Genomic DNA, 23,866 nt, shown 5'->3' with positions numbered 1-23,866 from the left:
TGTCTGTTTCTCCACTTTCACTGACACAGCATAACTTAGAGGGCACATGCCCACAGCTGGGACGTGCGTGTGTGTGTGCACGTGTGTGTGCGTGAGTGAATGAGAGCAGGGGAGCGCTAGCTTGCGAACCTTGTGGGACTTGGAAATGAATGCGTAGGTAATTATAGGACTGGCTGGCTCAGAGGAGCTGTTGCGCTGTGTCACGTCATATTGCAGGCCTCATCCATCAGCCTCCACTGGCTCCCACCACCACTTCCCTTCAGCGGAACAACATGGCTAACGGGGCCAAGACTCCCAAGCCCAGGGGTCTGGGGGCAGCTGTGGGGCACCAGGCACTTCTCACTGTCCCTTCCATTGCCTCCTTGTCTTCTAACCTCAAACTCCGAGGGCTGATGCTCCTCCAGGTCCACTGCCAGACTGAGGTGGTTTGATGATCATATCCATGATCCAATTTGCCAGGGAATCTTATGAATCATTTTGACAGTGGTTTTAAATGTTTCCTGGCAAATCCAAAGTCCAATCAGTGTTGGAGCCTGCAGGGAACATCAGCAGGCTCCCAGGTAGGAGAGATTTCCCTGATTGATTCACCAGTTTGTCTTCATCGGGTGAGCTAGAGCAACTTGATGAGAGAGGCTTTGACCTTTGACCTTGTGGTGCACAGCTGATTTAGAACACAGCTCATCCGTCACCCTTCCTGAGATCCTCACAGACTCCTGGGCAGTCCAGGCAGGGATCATCTGCTAAACATATCCCCCACGCAGCTTTTCTGTGATATATTGGTCCAATAGGATCAACCATTAACCCTGTTTCTCAAAGTCAAGCTTCCTCAACCATCTATCCCCTCCGAGCGTGAGGGGGGGCAGAGGGTAGGGAAGCAGAATGTGAGCTGAGGCTGATTTCATTTCCAGGGCACGTACCAAAACTAAGATGAACGCCGGTTGTTCACAAAACAACGTTGCCTGTGGTACTGTAGGTCCACCTTTAATGAAGTGTGGTGATGAGAGGTTTGGCGCTAAGTGGAGCTGTTTGTTAAGTGTAAAGTGCATGATGTCAAGCTGTTACATCTGACAGTAAACATGGACAGGCCCAGATGTTGCTGCACAGCTGTGGGTTCTAACCTCTTCTACTGAGAGGAGATGAGGATTTTACTGAGCCTGCTGCACGTTCCTGCTTGGTGTCAAACAACTCTCCAGTCCCGGACAGCAGAACCAGTTACAGCACAGCCTAACCCCATGAGGTCTTCGTCAGAGAGAGAGAGAGAGAGAGAGAGAGAGAGAGAGAGAGAGAGAGAGAGAGAGAGAGAGAGAGAGAGAGAGAGAGAGAGAGAGAGAGTGAGAGAGTGAGAGAGTGAGAGAGAGAGAGAGAGAGAGATACTGAGACCTCTGACACAAGGAAACAGTTCCATCCTCTCCACCAATGGAGTAGCAGTCTCCTTCTAGGGAGCAGACTAGGGGGGGGGGGGAGGAAGGGATTCCCGGTACCCTATAACTATTACTCTTTCAGTACTCCATTTTTATTGCAGTCAAGGAAGTGAGCAACCAAAAGCATGAAGAATTCCTCAGATTCCAGCTTCTTCCAGTAAAACCAGTGGGGTATCTGATTGTTGCGTTCCGCGTGTTGTCTTTGGGATCAGACATGTTTATAACCCAGCTTCTCGTATTTCTTTCCACCGTGTCACTCAGCATGACGGTCAGGACAAAATCATGAAATCAGGACATTTCAGAGTCAGAATATAAGGATAATTTAACCTACAGATGGAGAGCACCTGGTCGGATTTCAGATTCTTTCTTTTGGTATTCAAACCTGAGCCACAGCTACAAATGTACAAACAATGCTGAGCAACTATTCCTTCAATCATCCCACAAAAACGACAAGAATGATACCTTCACAGGCAATTGGAATGATGACTTAATATGAGGGTTTATGTTTTGAAACCTAATCAGGCAAAGCACAAGTTGTTCCGAGCACAGAGTGTAGGAAAACCAAGCACGCCGATGTGGGGATAGAGAAATAGCAGATATGTGTGTCAATAAGATCTTGGAGACAATTCTGGGTTTTTCGTGACTAACAGTCTGCATTTTATAGATGTGTTGACAGAGGAAAATTTCTAATCACTAACGGGAAGGCCTAGCAACAAGGAACTTCACCAACTGAGCCTTATTGTCATATGTGTACAAGCCACAAAGAGCACCTGTTTAGGATTATCTTGGATCTGAGAATGTACATTTAAAATCCCAGAACAAGCTTGTGGGCTAGATCACTCCTGTGTGTCTCTCTGAGGAGTCCCAGAGCTCATCCAGGGAACATTTTTCTTCCACCAGCTTGTATCTCTGCCTAACAAATGACTAGAGGTGAGACACAGTCTCTGTTTAAGTTCCATAGCGACCTTTCTGAGCTTTAGCATGAATCACGTTCAGAACATGCATGAACTCCAGTCTAGCGCCTTTAGCAGTCAGCTGTGATGGATGGCTGAGGACAGGAACTATGTTTCATACCAGGGACGCACCTATTCTGGGAAGTAGGTGTGATTAATTTGTGTCTATGTCCAGAGAGAGTCACTCTACTATCACTGGAGCATAAATACAGTGTTATGGTTAACGGTACACACCTGTTGTTTTCTCTCAGAAACCTGGAAGAATTCTGACTCAGCAAATCACGGCTTGATCTGAGAGGTTCCATCTCAAGCTTGTTCAAGTAAACTTCAATCACGTCTGACACTGTATGTGTACAAAATCATAAAGATATCCTGGAATATATTCCACATATATACAGTATATCGAAATGTGTTTTACAAAGGCAAACATACAAGTTGATGCTTTGAGGAGGCTTCAGTTTTATGTTATTCTTCATACAGTCTGATGTTCCAAGACAGCAATGCTTCACTGCTATTGAGCATGGAACCAAAATACCTGTCTCCAGAACTGGGTTTGGTGCTTAAGGGCCTCCTGGATGGATAATCCTGAGGCTGACCAAAGGTGATCAACATAAACATCTACCACATTTTTATTGTTCAATTGTATTTTTCTTGTGGGTATAACTGTAATGAATCCTGTACTGTACACACTGTTATATTTCATACCCAGGGGATTTAAATGAAAAGGCATTTGAGAACAATTTGTCAGTGAGCATGCTAGTGCATATCTCAGAAGCAAATCATACTCAAAATGTTCTGAAAATATAACTCGTTTTGCCGTGCCGGAAAGATTAATCTCCACTTCGATGTTTACTGAGGAAAGGTTCCGCTTCACTTGCGGTTCAGCATCTCCCCGACCGGCCCCCTGCATCTCCCCGACCGGCCCCCTGCAGTTGAGGGGAATTGGACAGCAAAGACTTGATAGATGTTCCAGACGATGAACAGTCATGAACAGAAGTCAGCAGTTTGCGTTAAGCGCTCTCCAAGCTGCTAGTGGGGCCTCGCAGACTGACTGCTGAAACGCTGGTCGGAGGCAGAGGTCTGGGACGTCTGTGTTTTGGGAACATTCCGGTGTTCCCAGACACCAACACTGCCTTGTGCTGTGGCTCCTGGAACGTGTTTAGCATTACCACAGCAACGAGGGAGCAAGGATCTAGAAGGAGAGGATGTGTCCACCACAGCTTCCATCAATGTACTGTATCGTACTTGATGTTCTCTATGTTACAATAAAAGATGCTTACATAGCATCCGATCATCAACAGCATGTTTTATGTATAACTGGTTCTAACACACTGGCAGTATCTAATGTCTTAGGAAAATGTTCCATGTATTTACATTGTGCTGTGTTTCTGCCATGTGGCAACATAACTCTTTTGATTTCTAGATCTTGTCTTTGATGCTGCGCACTAAGAGCTTGGCAAACACATTGCCTGGAAGGACTGGTGACAACAGGCAGTAAATAAAGAGGGTTTTGCTTTATACACCAACATAAGATAATAAAAGCACACCCATTAATTAGTTTCTTTACTAGCACCTGACAGTGTTTCTTTACTGGCACCTGACAGTGCCCATTGATTGGTTTCCAAAAAGGGGAGTTTAGGAATGTCTGGGATGGCACAGTCTCCACAGCCTGCAGCCGGCCAGCTGGGAGGGAAGAGGAATCCTACACACAACTTTACAGAACTTGAACGAGAATTTTAAAAGAAAGACAATGGAATTTAAACTGTTGAAATTTCATAAACTATTGACATCCCTGTAGTGCAACATAGGACAGTTCAGGGAAAACAAGCTAGTAGCTGAAGTGTTTAAATGACTTGAATCATGTTCATGTACAAGAATATCAGACACAAATAAGTGTTGAGCCCCGAGTCGCAGGTCACTCATGTTCTACACGGCTTTATGAGGAGTACCTCCCAGCAGTCAGCTAGAATTTTAGGAATTTTAAAGAAAAGTGTAGTTTCAATGCTAAAACCTGGACTTCATGCGTCATAAATGGTTTGAATCAGTAACTTCTCTACATAAAAAGCATTCTCTACAGTTGGACTCAAAATGTTTCTCAGAGTGCAGGGAGGAATACACCGAACCCTAACCCTGGAGCTCTGAGGGCTCTGCTGCAATCTCAGAAGTAGGTCAGTTATGAGCCACAAATCATATCTTCCCTCCAAACCTCCTGAACTCTGGTGTAGTGGGACACGCCAGGAGGTCTCAGCAGGGATCCTCTCTGGACGTGACCAGAAAGAATGTGCGTCCTTTGAAAGATCAGTCATATTTGTAGAGCATGTTTTCCATATGATTGGATTAAACCTTGACGCTGGAGCTGAAAGGGATTCCCTGATCTCTGGTGCGTATAACTCACCTGGAGTTACTCTGTGGAGCTTAATGGCAAGCAGCTCCATCTCACTGAACGCTGTTTGACTTTCATGCGTGTGCAGCTGATGCATGGCTGCGTTGGCGCGAGGCTCCCCAACCCTAACCTGCTCTTACACTGCATGTGACTGACGGCTGATGGTCACTGTGCTAGCGTCCAATTCGAGTTCAGTGACATGCGTGTGCTAACATGTGCCAAAGATGGTTGTAGATCAGATTGTGGGGCTGATCATTGTGCATCCCTTTGGATAAAATACCCTGCTAAATGAATTAAATGTACTTGTAAATGTATACAGTAGATAAATCAGTCTGTAGGTCCACAACATACACTGTGTCATTCAGTTCTTCATTACTAACTGTTGGAGTGCCTATGATCAAATGTACAATATTCCTAAAACCTAAGATTCAAGAGCACACTTTTTCTGAAGAATTAGGTCATAGGTCATGAGGTTCATTTTTAACACACTTTTTTGATTCAAAGCGTTCTGGTCCTGTAAAGAAGCCCAATAAAACGACATGAAAGTGTTTAAACTCATGCTGGAGAACTCCCTGCTTCCATATAAAGGTATGTGACCGACCACTACAGCCCCTACAGCAGCAGACTCTGAGGTGATGGGGAGAGCTCCACAGAGGTGTGTGGAGAGTCTTGATGGGGCTCAGTGTGTGTGGAGCGCTGACAGGGACAAGCTTGGTTGCAGCTGCAGTTTCTCTGCGTGAGTCTGAACAGCAGTGAGAGGTGCTGCAGTCTCACAGACTATCTGAGAGGACTTATCGGAAGAGAAAGCCAAGAAAAACAGGGTCCCATGGCAACAGTAAAGAGAACGTGTAGCTGGATGATGAAATATCCTTGTTGACCTTTGATTTATTTTGTAAACCCCATTACACAAATCCCAGAGAGAAGTATTTACCCTGACACAGATCGGCTCTGCTGTTCGTGGTGGGATAGTAGGAGACACAGGGAGCGCTGGTGCCTCTCTGATCGCTGAGCACAGATGAAAGAAATGAACTGCTTTCCACAACTACTGTCAGATTTCTCTGATTATGTTACTGACCTAATTAGAGAGAAGCTATTATCATAAAATACAATTAAGTATATTTAACTTGATGTACTGTTGATGTACTTTTCGAAATATGTACAGTACTTGGAAAGGAAAGAAATCCTATTAAAAGCGCATCCCATTTACCTCGAGAGGGTTTATGTCGTAAATTGTGATGCAATAGAAACCTTTAGCTGTGGAAAATGTCTTCTGCCATGGAACAGGAAATGTTCCAAAGAGAGCACATGATTCCAGGGAGAAGAATCTGAGTGACTCTTCTTTGTATTGGCCTGTACATACATACGTACTCACTTTCATGCTGCTGGAAATTCCCCTTTGAGGTCAGATTCATTCCATATTCAGTACGACCATAGTACAGTATGCTGTTGTGTTCTTGCAATTGTCCAAAAACGGTCAAGTCTGAATTGTTTTTCTGAAGACATTATGATGGAAGATGCTGTAGAAAACGCATCCCTGCACATTATGTCTATTGCATGTTCTACTACTTAGCTAACCATCTTATAGCTACTATGTAGTTGTTGCTTGCCATGTCGTAAGAATTTCCTTATTCAGGATAAATAATCACCTGAATTGATATGTTAGTCAGAAGCCTGGCAGAAGCCACATCCTCCCTCCATGCTGCTCTCCCAAACACAAGCTCTTCATCCCCTGCCTTGAGCCAGATGATCTCCTGGACTCCTGTACAGTCTCCATTTTCTCCACGCCGCCACCCAGACAGTGTGTACCTCACAAAGTCATTATCCACTTGTGTGGTCGCCAGGAGCTCTTGTGTGATGATGCCTCGTCAGGTCGTCACTGCTAATGCATTCCCTGGTCTCTCGAAAGAGCTTTTTACATTCCTGGACGCAGGGATGCTCTCCTGTTCTCAGATGACTGACATGTAGTCTGTCAGCTCTTACATTAGCTCAAGTCCCGGTGGAAGACGATGGCACCAACATAGCGATGCACGGCTATCATCACCATCTGTCAGTGAAGCACAGGAGTGTTTAGCTGGCATGCAGGGAGCACCATGGATGATTTGGTGTCTGCTGGTAAACAATAAGCCCAGGTACCGCCGCCAAGCAAGGAGCATCCAAGACTAGCAGACCATGACATCGAAGACCGTGAAATCACAGACCGTGACATCACAGACCGTGACATCACTAGCCGGATAGGAACCGAGTCACTATAACTGATTACGTAATCATCTCCCAGCACAGATTCAGGGTTCTGTCGCCTTAATACAAATAACCTTCTTGGTTAGATTTATTCAACTGTTTACCTTGTAAATGTCAACTCAAAGATGTATGCATCAGTTGTGCAGATATATATATGTATATTGCATCAGTTTACAGCACTGAAAAAAACTGTTATTATTGTTCGAATAGGATAATTTTATCAAGTAAGGCCTAAATAGGTGACTATAAGTTTATTTCATTTTACCACAATACGCCAGCTGCAAAGCCACTGATAATATCCATGTTTCCCCCTTTAGCAATGACTAATGAAGCATGGATTACGATCTGTGAGTTACCATAGACTGCATGGCCAATAGTTCAAATTTGTTCAGAACAGCTAACAGAAGAACAAGGGTTTTTTGGCCAAGTCTGGGAAACAAACGGCTTTGGTTTCTCCTGTAAATGACGTAGGTTGGTTCCCAAACCTCATGCAAGGGCCAGTCTGGCTGATTGTTGGGTGAGCACTACTAACTCCACAGCAGGTTCCAGCACACGCTGGCCAGCTGTGATCCACCTCCTCCAGGGGGGACAAACATGGACATGTCAGGTCGCTTGTTCAATTGAACATAACTTTATCGATGCACCCTGATGGTATCCGGTTCTGAAGGGAGTTTCTTTTGCCAAAACAAAGTTTTGCACATGCCCTTTTTATACAGAAGGCAGCTCCTATAAAAGCGTAGCAGCAGGGTGCTCGGGGGACCATCCTGCTGTGAGGGAGAGCTGACTGACTCACCATGAGGGTTGGTAAATTCCTGGCCTCAAGGATGAAACTCAGCAGCTGCCAGTGTGCTAACCTCAGCCTGCTGTGTCACGCACAATCTAATCAAAACCAGAAACTATGTAGAAGCAGCCCTGGGCTCCAGCATGCTGCCACTGGACAGACAGCATGGCAGGCCCAGCGCAGGGGGAGCTGGAGAGGCTTCCCCTGTCATTCATTCACCTGTACAGGGTCAGAAAGCAGGGGAATTGGCAAAGGCAAGCTAAAATCACCTGTCATCTGACTGTATAATTTACATTTACATTTAGTCATTTAGCAGACGCTCTTATCCAGAGCGACTTACAGTAAGTACAGGGACATCCCCCCGAGGCAAGTAGGGTGAAGTGCCTTGCCCAAGGACACAACGTCATTTGACGTGGCCAAGAATCGAACCAACAACCTTCTGATTAATAGCCCGATTCCCTAACCGCTCAGCCATCTGACTCCAGCTCCTCTGACCCACCGTCTATAGAGGAGTCTGGTCCAGCTCCTCTGACCCACTTGAGTCAATAACAATCCGCCTTATGGAACACTATTACGGGAAAAACATACTGGACCTTATTACATCACTGTGGAGGCAGGTCTGTGGAGGCAGGTCTGTGGAGGCAGGTCTGTGGAGGCAGGTCTGTGGAGGCAGGTCTCCAGATATCAGTGGCCAGTGTGGAGCCCCTGCAGGGCAGGACTCAGAGCAGCAGACAGTCCCTGGGGATCCTGCTGCTGTTAAGACAGGAAGACAAAGCTGACCAATCTCATCCTGTACTTCCCTGACACAGTGTGTGTGTGTGTGTGTGTGTGTGTGTGTGTGTGTGTGTGTGTGTGTGTGTGTGTGTGTGTGTGTGTGTGTGTGTGTGTGCATGCGTAGAGAGAGAGTTAACAGCTATCTGTGGGCTTGGGTGATGTGTTGGGGATTAATCAGGACCTGGCATGTTTCTACCCTCCTCATCCTTCTCCTCCTCCTCCTTCTCCTACGCTGTGAGCTCACACATACCTAGAAGGCACGCCTGGTAACACCTGCCTACGTCCTCTCCCTCCACGCCCCTTCTCCAGAACGACTGGATTCCCATCCACTCCCTCCCCTGCCCAAATATAGACCCTCCGGACATTTCTCACCAGACAAGCTTGATTCTGCTGAAGCACTGTTTCCCTGCCTGGGTTCTAGACCAGGACAACACTGCTGCTCGTGAACACCTCCCTCTGGTGTGTACGTTCTGGCTGGGCAGCAGGGGGTCCAGGTGTGCTCCTCTCCAGGTGTGCTCCTCTCACGTCCAGGGGACCACGGATATTATATTTAGCTTCCCACTATTTCAGGGTGTGTTAGTCATGTGTAGTGTGTCCTGGGGCGTTTGTCCGAGTGTTTCCATCTCTGTCTCTATTCCCCCTGCCCCCCGTGCCCCCCTGCCCTCTGTGTTGATACACACCCACATCTGGACCTTTCTACTCCAAGTATGAGCTAACGTTGTTTTTCGGGTCAAAGGAAGACTTACAGGCTTACGTGTTTGTCCAGAGGTGAGCTGTGGTGCAAGTCTCAGTCAGGAGGTCCAGTCCCCCACATGAGGTTCAGTCCTCCAGACAGAACAGGGTCCAGTCCCCCAGACAGAACATGGTCCAGTCTGACTCCATCACGAGACAATACACATGTAGGTGAAAGGGTTTGAAGAAGTTTAAGATAGCCAATAGACTGGCCTGCTTATTAGCATCATGGTTAGTAAACAACCTCATAACAGCAAAGTCTATATTTGATCATTTTTTAGACTGGAAAGAGCTACAAATTCTTGTGAAATCACTGTCCTTATTGTCACAAAGAAATTCAATAGGCTTAACACAAATGAAGGGAGTTTAAGGTTTTCATCATTAAAATACACACACCAGGCCTGTGTTCAAGATAGATCAGTAAGAATCAACACACCTACCAACCTGAAAACATACAGTGATGCAGTTACATTTGTAAATGACCATAGAAGTAGAAGAATCATATGCTATTTTTACAACAATGGTCTTAGTGTTATTCATCCTGTCTGTTGTCCCATGGACGTCCTATGATTCTTCATGTTCACATTGGCATACACTTACTACGGCTCCTAGTGGCCAAATACTGAATAGTAATTATGATAAACAAAGTTCAAAAGGCGATAGAAATACACAGAAATATTCAACATTATTTGCTGATTCAAAGCCAACCATTTTTACAGAATGTATCTTTTTGTGATTTTGTTATCAACTGAATATATAATCAGATTGATTCATTCTCAATTTATTCTATAGGGTTATGATGTATTTTTTATAAAAACAAATCCGTCCAAACTGTATGTATATATATATATATATTATTTTTTTTATTTTTTTGAATGACTGAAAATAGAGTTGGATATATTAGCGCATATTAAACAAATAACGTGCGTCAAGAAACGATCGTTTGGCACGTGTTGGTCTATAAAATATTTCTCCGCTGATGGAAACTCAGCTCTGGAATGCATTTTTTTCCTATGTGTCTGTCTCGGATATTACTCGGACTGTGAGGTAAGGAAATAAGTTCGTCCCTTTCTCCTCTCGTGTTCTGATTGGAGGAGACGGTTTTCAGGAATGTCATGAAAAGATTTAAATAGCACTTATGTGCTCAGAGTTGGTAGAATAGTCTTAGCATCGGAATAAAGACAGAACTACCCTGAAGAGTCTTCCACCAACAGGCCTATTAGAACTGTTTAATATACAAGGGACTAGGAGTTTCTTGAAGAATTGACAAAGAAGACGCGTTACAAGTCAGGACTCCTACTTTGATTTATTCTGAACTACTTTCTATTGTATTCAGGTATGTGAATCCTTTAAATGTATTGTAGACTATTTTCTTTGTCTTAAATACATTTTTCGTTCATTTCATTCTTCCAGATAAACTGTTAGCTGTCTATTTTAAAACAATTGATCGGATTTTTCTTTCTTTAGTTAGACTAAGGCATCTGAGAGCAACATGAAACTGACAGGGATTTTTCTGCTGTTGATGCTCTGGAATTGTGAAGGAAGCAGAGTGGCAGGTGAGTTTTAACTATTTTGGGAATTCATCATCAATCATTGTCAATACTGGAAAACAATTCTAATTGTATGTTTTCCTTTTGACTTTGTTATCTCGAATTTGAAGTTGCCATAGACAATCGTTGTTATTTCTCCCTTCAGAAAGCGGAGATGATAACAGCGTATACGACCTATTCGAACTTGCGCGAGTCCACAAGAGGCACAATGGAGTGAGCTTGGTGAAAGGCGCAGATCCGTACAGCCCCGCGTACAAGATCCTCAACGCAGACCTGATCCCCCACGTGCCAGACGCCTCCTTCAGGGACCTCATAGATTCCATTCAAGCCGAGAGGGGATTTATTTTACTCGTCAACTTCAAGCAGTCAAAGAAAACCAGAGGCAGTCTTCTGACAATTGAGAAGAATGACGGCACTGGACCAATTTTCGAAATCATTTCCAACGGCAAAGCGAACACTTTGGACGTGGTTTATTCCACCATGAATCAGCAACAGGTTGTGTCTATCGAGGATGCCGATTTGGCCACCGGACAATGGAAGAATATCACGTTGTTCATCCAGGACGATCGTGCGCAACTTTTTGTTGGCTGCGAAGATATTAATATTTCGGAGATGGACGTGCCAATCTACAAGGTCCTCTCTCCCGAGGTCGCCGATGTTGCCCGTTTGAGGATCGGAAAAGGAGCAGTCAGAGACAGATTCATGGTAAATATTTCACAGCCTATACTTTCTTAAAAGTATTTAATTACGAACATAGGCTACTTTGATTTGGTATTCATAATAATCAAGAAAGGTATGGGATATTTGAAGCAGATTTAATCTGCCATACGTTTTAAACGGAATGTGTATTTGTTCAGGGAGTTCTCCAGAATGTGCGCTTTGTGTTTGGGACCAACCTGGAAACCGTCCTGCGGAACAAGGGATGCCAGAGTGGTGGTAAGTACCCCTGAACTAAATACAACTACCTCTTGTTACTGTAATAGAAAAGTGGTGGTAAGTACTTCTGAACTAAATACAATGACTACCTCTTGTTAGTGTACTAGAAAACCAGAAGCAAATGTTCTGTGTTGCCCTCCACAGCAGTGCTGACTGACGTCATGACCCTGGACAACCCAGTGAACGGCTCCAGTCCTGCCATCAGAACTGAGTACACAGGTCACAAGACCAAAGGTGAGCCTGCCTGCTCCTCACTGTGACACAGCCAGGCTGTGCTGCCGGTGTCTGGTATGAGCCTGAGGGTTAAACTGACTTCTCTCTTTCCTGCTCTCCAGATCTGCAGTCTGTCTGTGGGTTTTCCTGTGACGATCTTGCCGGCATGTTCAAGGAACTCAAGGGACTCGGCGTGGTTGTCAAGCAGCTGTCGAACGAGCTCCACAGAGTGGTGAGGACCTACAGCCAACCGCCAGGGCCCTGTCGTCCCCTCTATCTCTCTCTCTCTCTCTCTCTCTCTCTCTCTCTCTCTCTCTCTCTCTCCTCCCTCATTGTCATCTCTCTTCCCCTCTCTCTCCTCCCTCTCTCTCCCCCCCCCCCCCCTCTCTCTCTCTCTCTCTCTCTCTCTCTCTCTCTCTCTCTCTCCTCCCTCCTTGTCATCTCTCTTCCCCTCTCTCTCCTCCCTCTCTCTCCCCCTCTCTCTCTCTCTCCTCCCTCCCTCTCTCCCGTCTCTTCCTCCCTCTCTCATCCCTCTCTCTCTCCTTCCTCCCTCCTCTCTCTCTTTTCTCTCTCATTCTGTCTGCTCAGTCACACAAAAACAAGCCACTTGTTCCTGTACTTTAGTCCTTGCCAAACCTCTGATGTGCCCCATGTGAATACACACTAATATCTTTGGCTGTCGTTTGATTAGCATTGCTCCAGTAGAAGTTAGCTATCTTTTCACTACAAAGTTACTGGGTGATTCATTCTTTCTTGGCAACAGAAACATTTTCCATTCTAATGTCTGAAAACAACTCTCTCTCTCTCTCTCTCTATGTTTTCCTCCCTCTCTCTCTCTCTCTCTCTCTCTCTCTCTCTCTCTCTATGTTTTCCTCCCTCTCTCTGTTTTCCTCCTTCTCTCTCTCTCTCTCTCTCTCTCTCTCTCTCTCTCTCTCTCTCTCTCTCTCTCTCTCTCTCTCTCTCTCTCTCTGTTTTTCTCCTTCTCTCCCTGGCAGTCGGAGGATAGCACTCTCCTCATGAACCAGATGAAGATCCACAGTGGAGTCTGCCTCCACAACGGCATCGTTCACAAGGACCAGGAGGAGTGGACTGTGGACGGCTGCACTGAGTGCACCTGCCAGGTACATGTCATCACTGTCTCCTGAACACACACCTGCCAGGTACATGTCATCCTGAACACACACCTGCCAGGCAGTTACACAGCCTGATTGTGTTTATGCTGACATGAGCTTCTGTAGCCAGGTAGAAAGAGCCATCAACTCCCCGCCAGCCCGCCAGCCAACAGCCCGCCAGTTAACAGCAGGGACATGTGGACCCTAGAAAGCAGCATTCCTTACTCCGCTCTCTCTACATAGTGTCTACGGGCGTTTTAATGATTACGTAATTGGCAAGGTTTCAGGAATGCTTCCTAATTAGAAAGTCTGTTCATCAGGGTTCAAACATGCTATCAGACCCCCAGCTCCCCTCACCATACCCCAGAGCAGGTGAACAGAGAGACAGAGATCATCTCGTTGTTCCCAAACACACCAATTAGTTCAGGCACAACACTGCTTTTGAGTAATGAGAAGTTAATGATGCAGATATTCGTCTGCACAAGTGACAAACATCATCTTGACCCTGCTGTTTCTTCGTACAGAACTCTGCCACCATTTGCCGCAAGATCTCCTGCCCTCTGATCCCGTGCACCAACGCCACCGTGCCTGATGGGGAGTGCTGCCCTCGCTGTGGAACACGTACGTCCCGCACACACAGACACTGCCAAAGAGCAGACAACTTCCAAACAAATCTAAATCTGAGAGCTTTAATGGGTACGACATCAACTAGACGTCTGTAAGCTTGTAGGTAGTAACCCTCTCGTGGCATCTCTCCTCACAGCGAGTGACTTTGCTGAAGACGGCTGGTCCCCCTGGTCCCAGTGGACACACTGCTCCGTGTCCTGTGGGCGGGGCATCCAGCAGCGAGGACGCTCCTGCGACCGCATCAATAGCAACTGCGAGGGCACGTCCGTCCAGACAAGAGACTGCTACCCTCAGGAGTGTGACAAACGCTGTGAGTAGCTCCTCCGTCCGCCCCTCCTCTCACTGCTGCTGTTCCCCTGCTCCTGGGTCATTGTTACATGTGAACTGACGATGACGTGTGGTCTGCAGTCAAGCAGGACGGCGGCTGGAGCCACTGGTCCCCCTGGTCCTCCTGCTCGGTCACCTGCGGAGAGGGAGTCGTCACTCGCATCCGGCTCTGCAACTCCCCCACGCCCCAGATGGGAGGCATTGACTGCCAGGGCGAGGGACGCCAGACTGAACCCTGCCAGAAGTCCCCTTGTCCTGGTAAGTAGCTGTGAGTGAAGACCAGCATGAAGACTGTCTGTATGGAGGCATGTCAACTCAAATCTCTCCCTTCCGCCCCGCCCCTCTAGTCAACGGAGGCTGGGGACCCTGGTCGCTGTGGGACACCTGCTCCATCACCTGCGGGGGAGGGGTTCAGAATCGGAAGCGTCTCTGCACCGACCCCGCCCCTAAATTTGGAGGAAAAGATTGTGTTGGTGATGGCAAGATGTCCCAAGTGTGCAACAAAGAGGACTGCCCTGTCGGTAAGAACACACTGACCTGATATGACTCACTCTGAAATAATTTTACACATCTTATATTTCCCGAATGCCTTCCTAATAACAATCCAAGCTCACAAGTTAATTAATAATTTAGACTAATAACGTGTATGTTTCTGTCGGTAGATGGCTGTCTCTCCAACCCCTGCTTTGCTGGGTCCAAGTGCACCAGCTTCCCAGACGGGACGTGGAGGTGTGGGAGGTGCCCCGTGGGCTACACTGGGGACGGAATCACCTGCAAGGACATCAACGAGTGCCAGGAAGTTCCTGATGCCTGCTACGTTCAGAACGGCGTCCACCGCTGTGAGAACACAGAGCCTGGCTACCACTGCCTGCCCTGCCCCGCACGCTACTCTGGCCCTCAGCCCTACGGCAGAGGAGTGGAGCAAGCCACCGCAGAGAAGCAGGTGGGCCTAGCTGCTAGCTGTTAGCTGGGGAATGCTGTACAAATAACATGCATTTCCTCCGTGCCAGTGATTCACCTTCTAAACTAACCCTGCCTCTCCTTATAGGTTTGCATTCCTCGTAATCCTTGCAAGGACGGCAGCCACGACTGCAACAAGAACGCCAACTGCATCTACCTGGGCATCTTCTCTGAGACCATGTTCCGCTGTGAATGCCGGCCGGGCTACGCAGGGAACGGATACATCTGTGGAGAAGACTCGGACCTGGATGGATGGCCCAACACGAACCTACTCTGTGTGGAGAACGCCACCTACCACTGCAAGAAGGTAGGCAGGAGAGAGCCACGGTCCCATGAATACACGTCAGCATATCTCAGCTCTACAGCGTTATTATGGTGTGTTTAACGGCTCCTTTGTTCCTCCACAGGATAACTGTCCCAACCTGCCCAACTCTGGACAGGAAGACCACGACAAAGATGGCCTTGGGGACGCCTGCGACCACGATGATGACAACGATGGGATTCCTGATGACAGGGTGAGAAAATCCTCTAGACTCTAGTCTTGATCTTGCTTCTCCATACTGGGACCAAACACAGCAACTAGACCTCATTCATCTGGGCTGCAGGAATGCTGCTCTCTGCTTATCTGACCAAAGAGTGGGAGAGTTCGGGAGACAGCCAGCAGCATATAAATAGCAGAATTCAGAACGCAGCTTCAGAACATAGCCTCAAACACATCTTTCATACTGTTCATTGAGAAAGCTAAGACTAGTAGAGTGCAAATACCAGCCACATTTAAAGCTTTTTGCTTCTACACTGACTCCGTCAATACTGAAGTTGTAATTGTTTCTCGTGGTTGTAGGACAACTGCCCCATGGTGTACAACCCTGCCCAGTATGATGCGGACCGCGATGATGTCGGTGATCGCTGTGATAACTGTGTGTTTGAGAGCAACCCTGACCAGATAGACACGGACAGCAACGGGGAGGGGGATGCCTGCGCCGTGGACATCGATGGGGACGGTGAGACAAGACACACCTGCATCCTGGCACTCTGGAAATGTTTTAAAGTTTTAAATTAGTTTTAAATGTTACGCCTGTGTTTTAATTTGACAGGTATTCTGAATGAGAAGGACAACTGTCCCTATGTGTACAACGTGGATCAGAGAGACAGTGATTTTGATGGCGTCGGAGACCACTGCGACAACTGTCCTCTCGAGCACAACCCTGACCAGGTAACCATGCCCACAGGAGCCCTCAGGAACACAGGACTGAGGTCCCTGCACACCTGTGGGGCCACTCAGAGAAAGGGAGGAATGTTAAAGCTGGAGGAGGAATGAGTGTAATGCACCCTTCCACCTATTCATCCCAGCTTTTGAACAGATATGAATGCATGTGTGTAGTCTTGCCAAGGTACAAGGACACAGAAACCTTGTTTGTGGAGACATAGCTAGCATACCTGAAGACAACGGGTTTCATTTAAGAACTTGGAGGGCGACTAACTCATGTTGACAGTGATGAGATGTATTTTCTGAAGGGCGTTGAAGCAAGGAAATGTTTCATTGTGTGAGAATGTGCCTTGTCAGAACTCTAAAGAAATTCTTGTCTCCTACAGATTGACTCTGACTCGGACCTCGTGGGAGACAAGTGCGACAGCAACCAAGACATTGACGAGGACGGTCACCAGAACAACTTGGACAACTGTCCCTACATCCCCAACGCCAACCAGGCCGACCACGACAAAGACGGCAAGGGTGACGCCTGTGACCACGATGACGACAATGATGGCATTCCTGATGACAAGGACAACTGCAGGCTGGCCTTCAACCCCGACCAGCTGGACTCTGATGGTGAGTCACTGTCTCCAGGATTCATAGCAGTCTCACTGGTGCTGATAAATGGACCTACTGTGTACAGAGTAACTCATGAGAACATTACAGCAGGAAGCTAACTGTAGCTGAAAAGTAGTGAAGCCCAATAGACTACAGAGTGGAGGTCATTCTGGATGTTATCCATCTACTCCTTAGTCTTCCTTTCTAACTGTGCTTTCACTCCATGTTTCAGGGGATGGTCGTGGTGATATTTGCAAAGATGACTTTGACCAAGACAACGTGCTGGACATCTATGATGTGTGCCCAGAGAACTTTGCCATCTCGGAAACAGACTTCCGCAGGTTCCAGATGGTACCTCTGGACCCCAAGGGTACTTCTCAGATTGACCCCAACTGGGTGGTCCGCCACCAGGGCAAGGAGCTGGTCCAGACGGTCAACTGTGACCCTGGCATTGCTGTTGGTGAGTACAGCACCAATAAATATCAATGAGAGAACTAAGGAAACACACAAGTCTCTCACTTCCTATGTGACGAACCGTTCAAACTCTAACCTGTTTTGTTTGCCGCTCAGGTTACGATGAGTTCAACGCAGTGGACTTCAGCGGAACCTTCTTCATAAACACGGACAGAGATGACGACTACGCAGGCTTCGTGTTTGGCTACCAGTCCAGCTCCAGGTTCTACACTGCCACCTGGAAGCAGATCACCCAGACCTACTGGTCCCACACACCCACCAGGGCTCAGGGCTACTCTGGTCTGTCCATCAAGGTGGTCAACTCCACCACTGGCCCAGGAGAGCACCTGAGGAACGCCCTGTGGCACACCGGAGACACCGCAGGACAGGTGAGCTCAGTTCAGAAACCTGCGGTTGGTCTGAAGACGAGTAGATGCGTGTTAGAGAAGGAAGAAAAGGAAGTTTCTTATCATATGTTTTGATTGGTGCTCACAGGTGCGTACATTGTGGCATGACCCCAAGAACATCGGCTGGAAGGACTACACTGCCTACAGGTGGCACCTGATCCACAGGCCCAAGACCGGACTCATCAGGTGAGGCGACATCTCAAACTGAAATCACAATAAAAGAGCTGACGCTAGCTGTAGTGAGCTGATGGGCTAACAGGAGTTTTTCATCCTTTTAGAGTTGTGATGTATGAGGGAAAGAGAATCATGGCTGATTCTGGTAATCTGTACGACAAGACGTACGCAGGTGGAAGACTGGGCCTGTATGTCTTCTCACAAGAGATGGTGTACTTCTCAGACCTCAAATACCAATGCAGAGGTGAGACGCTACATACTTACAAACAAATAATGTACGTATCAGAAGTATACTTGTTCCACTTGAGTTTGAATATTAACTAAATGTTTCTTCCCTCCTTCTTACCCCTCAGATACATAATGGGACCAGAGTGAGGCTCTCAGAAGAATGTATGTCTGTTTCAATATAAATATGTAATGTTTTCCCTGGGACCATATCTATATTACTCTTTCCTTGCGAAGTGCACATTTGTGGAATGGAGAGCGTGTGAGTAGAGGCAAGGTCGGTAGACCTCAGGACTTGGTGAACTGACTGCTGGGTGACAGCTCAACCACTACACCAACAGTAGATGAAGAAACCAGCAGCTCCCTCTCTGCAGAGCTTCACACTCTTGCTTGAGCTGCACAGCTGAGGGCCACAGATCGCTGTGCACTTCTGAAATAGCTGCCGATACCCTCCTCTCCCGATGCGTGTCCACAGGGGAAAGTATTTGTCTATATTTTTAAAGCATTTTCTGTAGATCTGCTGTGGACTCAAAGACTTGTTTCAATATGAAGAAAGCAGTGTGAGGAGGGAGATCTTTAGATGGCCAGAGAAGGCCACTGAAGGGACCGAGGGACCATGGACAGGATGTGGACTGATGTTACCATCAGAAAGAGTGAATGTTATCTGTGTGTGTGTTGCCCAGGAAGATACTTTTTATAGAACTCCCTTTGTCTAGAGGTTGTACACCATTTTAAGTAAGATTTACTTTTATCCCCCATTCATCTGGATTCATTTTAACCTTGAATAGGTTTGCATTGTGGGACTCCCATATGACTCCTGCAGTTCAGCTTTGTAAGAAGTAGGCCAGTCAAGTGCTATCTCAGGACAGGACAAGAACAGCAAGACCCAGAGCCAGTGTTGAATCTCTTGCAGACAACACTGTAGAGATACTTTGGGAACAACCGCTTGTACCCCAGAATATAAGAAGTGTACAGGGACGTAAACAAAAGGCCAGTCTATGACCTGCCATGAGAGGACTTGTTAAGGTTGTACATAAGTTATTATTTATTATGTTTGTTACCATCTGAGAGTATTCACGGTGATCCCTAGATGAGGCTCCCATACGTATTTGCAATCCCGTCCAAGTAACTGTAATCTTTAAACCAGGGGTCCCTTGAACAGTCCTCTCATAGCACGGTGGTACCTCTCACTCAAATCCGATCAAGACAACAAATAAACTAAAAGTTACATTTTAAGAAATTATGTTTCTGCACAGTATGCATGGCCAGCGTGATTGAGCATGTGTGTATAGTTCTGAATAGGGATAGGACAAAGTAAACCCTCTACATACAAATATTACCTCATTATTTTTCTGATTGACACAAACAAGACGAATATCTTTTTAGCAGCAGAGTATTAGTGGTTGGCTTATTTTGGTTATTTTTGCACAACTGTAGTGCAATAATGTTTTTTGTTTTTTTGCTGTATATAAGATATTTTTGTAGAAGAAAATATTCCCAAAGAAAGTGATAAAAACACTTAAATTTGTTGTGCTTGATGTATGTCCTGTGCATTTGTAATGGATAAATTATTGTTATGTTTGTTTCATGTTAAGAGGTCTTCATGTGTAGATATATGCTATTTAAGTAATTTATCAAGAAACATGACCCATGGAAGTGTTTCTGTCTGTATAAACTTGTTTGCACACTGACATGAGGATGTCTTTGGTTTTTGTTTTGTTTTATACTTTTTTATATTAGTGATGCTTCTAAGAAAATGTTTACCCTATTCTTACCCACAACATGCTGTTTATACTCCTATCATTTATTTTGTAATGTCAACCGAACAATAAAACACATCAGGTGAAAATGATTGGTACTGGTTGTCCTGAATAGGATTGCTTGGCGCAGGTAAACGCTCACTACTTCTAAACACTGACTGTGTGAATCAGCAGCTTCATCTGTCTGAGCCTGATGTCCGTTATGGGGCGAGGGTGCTACAAGCCCGGCAGCCTTGCTGTGTCAACAGGAAGGAATCTACTTGCTAGCTCAGTCTGGTTCTCCCGGGGGAAAAGGGAGGATCCGTCAGAGGTGACAGCCGGAAGTAAAGACCAGTTTTAAAGCTTTATCTCTGCTCATCCAGCACATTATGTCAATCCCACACATGGGGAGATGGAGGAATTTGTGCAACATACCTGGTAAATTAATGGGTTTAACTAAATCACTTATGTCAGTGTCAACTTGCTCAGTTTCAGTAACTCTACAGAGCTAACTACAGCTGGCCCATAGTAACTCTACAGAGCTAACTACAGCTGGCCCATAGTAACTCTACAGAGCTAACGACAGCTGGCCCATAGTAACTCTACAGAGCTAACGACAGCTGGCCCATAGTAACTCTACAGAGCTAACTACAGCTGGCCCATAGTAACTCTACAGAGCTAACTAAAGCTAGCCCATAGTAACTCTACAGAGCTAACGACAGCTGGCCCATAGTAACTCTACAGAGCTAACTAAAGCTAGCCCATAGTAACTCTACAGAGCTGGCTACTGTCACACCTCCATGATGCATTCCACAAACTTACAGTCTTTGCTTTGTGGTGATAAACTTGAGGTGTTAGCAGGAATCTAGTCTGTAAACAGAGTTAGGAGATGGTGTGCTTTTGCCTAGTGCCAGCAGCTCAGACCTGCTACATGAAACTCAGCTAAGACATGCTGCTTTCTAGGTAAAAACTATCCATAATGTCTGTTTGAATTCAAATTATATTGTGTTAAATTGGAATTCTTTGGACGTTCTGATTCTCTCAGATTTTCTATTAGTCAATATAATTATACAATATCATTTGAATTCAAACATACATTATGGATTGTTTCTACTTAGAATCCTGGTGTTTCTAAATTCCCAGGGCAGAAAAAGGTTTCTGAGGGCTTATGAGGAAGGCTAAGGTTGAGATTGACCTTGGAGGCTCACCTGGTGAATGTGTTTGACCTTGGAGGCTCACCTGGTGAATGTGTTTGACCTTGGAGGCTCACCTGGTGAATGTGTTTTCTGTTGACTGGAATGTGAGAGAATTCCTGCAGCGTAGAGTCAAGACTCCAGGGAGACAGTGGGCGAGCAGAGGGTGGAGAGAGAGGAGCAGAGGCCTCTGGGTGTCCATGGACGTGACAGATGATCTCTGACCCCACGGCAAACCAGGTGCAAGAACGGGTCACGCTGTGCAGTCATGAGTAAATATGAACCAGGTAAACAGCTCATCTAAAACCAGCCCGCAGACCTCTTGTCAAGCGTCTCAAGGTGAAGCCTTGGGCGATGGTAATGGTCAGGATAGGATTACAGAGGCCTGGGAGAACAGGCAGCTTTAACCTTGTGTTCTCTTGTCTATCTGACCCCGCTGGGATCCCGGCTCACCTAAAGCGCCAGGAATGTATGGAATTCCCCCCGTCTGAAGAGTACAAACTGTGGCTGGTGTTCCATCCTGTGGAGCTGCAGTCTGGCGTCTCCTCGTCCGTGGGTCTGTGTTTGTTTAGCAGGGATCCACAAGGCCTACACTCCTGCTGCTTGCTACTAGATGTGTGTTGGTTGTAAGCAGAGTTGGCAAAAGTACACACATCCTTCACTCAAGTAGAAGTACAGATTCTCATGTTTAAAAAGACTCTGGTAAAAGTTGAAGTACTGACTACACTTTTTCACTCAAGTTCCAGGAATCCTTTTTGATGTAAACAATTTAAACAAACATCTCCCTCATATATGGCCATGGGTGATCAGGAATGTCTCTATTCTCAGTCATGTAGACATCGCTAACTCCCTCTGTTTCATCCATAACATAATTATTTGCAGAATCCTTTACTTTTCTGTGTTTTTTTTTTTTTTTTTTGTAAAACTTTTTTTTTGTAAAACTTTTTAAACCTTTTGAAACTTTTTTCACACTCAGTGAAAAGAGAGGAGAGAAAAGAGACAGGAGGAGAGGGAAGAGGAGAGAAGAGAATCCTAAAACAGAGTAGATTAAAGAGCACAATAGAGTACAGTTGAGTCCTCATCAAGTACTCATCAATGATGCATAGATTTTTTCAACCTTTTGAAACTTTATTTGAAACTTTCCCCCCCCAAAAGTTTACCTTTTGAAAAAAAGATTTGTCATTTATATTCCCCAGATTTAAACATATTTTTTAAAACGTTTTTTCAAAGTAATTTTTGAAAATGTTTTTTCAAAAAAAAATTCTACCTATAGAAACTTTTCTTTTTTTAACTTTTAAAAGTTTTAAAACCTGATGTTAATTTTAAAAATGGGCTCCTTCCTCAACTGTTAGAATTGAGGTTATGAGGGATGTTTACATTTCTTATGTAATGTCTATTGGTACTGAGGGTGCAAATACTTAAAAAACAGATATAAGAAACTATTTTTGTGCAGTATAGCATAATAACTGGAAATTATCGAGTTTGTTCGATTGATCAAATGATTAATGTGTTTTTCCATCAACCATTCATCCCATTAGTAACAACAATGTACAATGTACAAATGTAAAAACCTTGAATCCAAAATCAAACTTAAAACTCTTAAGTGTTTAGGCAGACTGGGGATCTTTGTCTTTGACAGTGTGACACCTCCAGGCAATAAGTCGCTTGGTGGGACGTGGTGGTCTGTCTGGGGACGTGGTGGTCTATCTGGGGACGTGGTGGTCTATCTGGGGACGTGGTGGTCTGTCTGGGGACGTGGTGGTCTGTCTGGGGACGTGGTGGTCTATCTGGGGATGTGGTGGTCTGTCTGGGGACGTGGTGGTCTGTCTGGGGACGTGGTGGTCTATCTGGGGACGTGGTGGTCTATCTGGGGACGTGGTGGTCTGTCTGGGGACGTGGTGGTCTGTCTGGGGACGTGGTGGTCTGTCTGGGGACGTGGTGGTCTGTCTGGGGACGTGGTGGTCTATCTGGGGACGTGGTGGTCTATCTGGGGACGTGGTGGTCTGTCTGGGGACATGGTGGTCTGTCTGGGGACGTGGTGGTCTATCTGGGGACGTGGTGGTCTATCTGGGGACGTGGTGGTCTGTCTGGGGACGTGGTGGTCTGTCTGGGGACGTGGTGGTCTATCTGGGGACGTGGTGGTCTATCTGGGGACATGTGGTGGTCTGTCTGGGGACGTGGTGGTCTGTCTGGGGACGTGGTGGTCTATCTGGGGACGTGGTGGTCTGTCTGGGGACGTGGTGGTCTATCTGGGGACGTGGTGGTCTGTCTGGGGACGTGGTGGTCTGTCTGGGGACGTGGTGGTCTATCTGGGGACGTGGTGGTCTATCTGGGGACGTGGTGGTCTGTCTGGGGACGTGGTGGTCTATCTGGGGACGTGGTGGTCTATCTGGGGACGTGGTGGTCTGTCTGGGGACGTGGTGGTCTGTCTGGGGACGTGGTGGTCTGTCTGGGGACGTGGTGGTCTATCTGGGGACGTGGTGGTCTGTCTGGGGACATGTGGTGGACTATCTGGGGACGTGGTGGTCTGTCTGGGGACGTGGTGGTCTATCTGGGGACGTGGTGGTCTATCTGGGGACGTGGTGGTCTATCTGGGGACATGGTGGTCTATCTGGGGACGTGGTGGTCTGTCTGGGGACATGTGGTGGTCTATCTGGGGACGTGGTGGTCTATCTGGGGACGTGGTGGTCTGTTTGGGGACATGTGGTGGACTGTCTGGGGACATGTGGTGGTCTATCTGGGGACATGTGCTGGTCTGTTTGGGGACATGTGGTGGACTGTCTGGGGACATGTGGTGGTCTATCTGGGGACATGTGCTGGTCTGTTTGGGGACATGTGGTGGACTGTCTGGGGACATG

At 46.5% G+C, this 23,866-nt stretch overlaps 1 protein-coding gene across 2 annotated transcripts; it reads left to right on the top strand.

The window, feature by feature from the left end:
• Positions 1-10,457: 10,457 nt before the first annotated feature.
• On the top strand, positions 10,458-19,928 carry LOC136949534 (thrombospondin-1-like). 2 transcript variants are annotated; one of them, XM_067243848.1, is made up of 22 exons: positions 10,458-10,618; positions 10,750-10,838; positions 10,978-11,537; positions 11,690-11,768; positions 11,913-12,002; positions 12,104-12,213; positions 12,977-13,102; positions 13,618-13,714; positions 13,857-14,030; positions 14,129-14,305; positions 14,395-14,568; positions 14,710-14,990; positions 15,096-15,314; positions 15,415-15,522; positions 15,849-16,008; positions 16,102-16,220; positions 16,601-16,835; positions 17,050-17,277; positions 17,388-17,659; positions 17,766-17,863; positions 17,956-18,095; positions 18,205-19,928. In XM_067243848.1, exons 2-22 carry the CDS (start codon positions 10,775-10,777, stop codon positions 18,210-18,212), a joined length of 3,519 nt encoding a protein of 1,172 aa, XP_067099949.1. In that variant the 5' UTR covers positions 10,458-10,618; positions 10,750-10,774; the 3' UTR covers positions 18,213-19,928. The 2 variants fall into 2 exon arrangements, with proteins under 2 accessions (XP_067099949.1, XP_067099950.1); XM_067243849.1 differs by lacking the exon at positions 11,913-12,002.
• Positions 19,929-23,866: the final 3,938 nt, after the last annotated feature.

The sequence above is a fragment of the Osmerus mordax genome, chromosome 9 (genome assembly GCF_038355195.1).
Source record: "Osmerus mordax isolate fOsmMor3 chromosome 9, fOsmMor3.pri, whole genome shotgun sequence".
Lineage (NCBI taxonomy): Eukaryota > Metazoa > Chordata > Actinopteri > Osmeriformes > Osmeridae > Osmerus > Osmerus mordax.
Note: the sequence above shows the minus strand (reverse complement) of the source record. Positions and strands in the feature narration are given on the sequence as shown.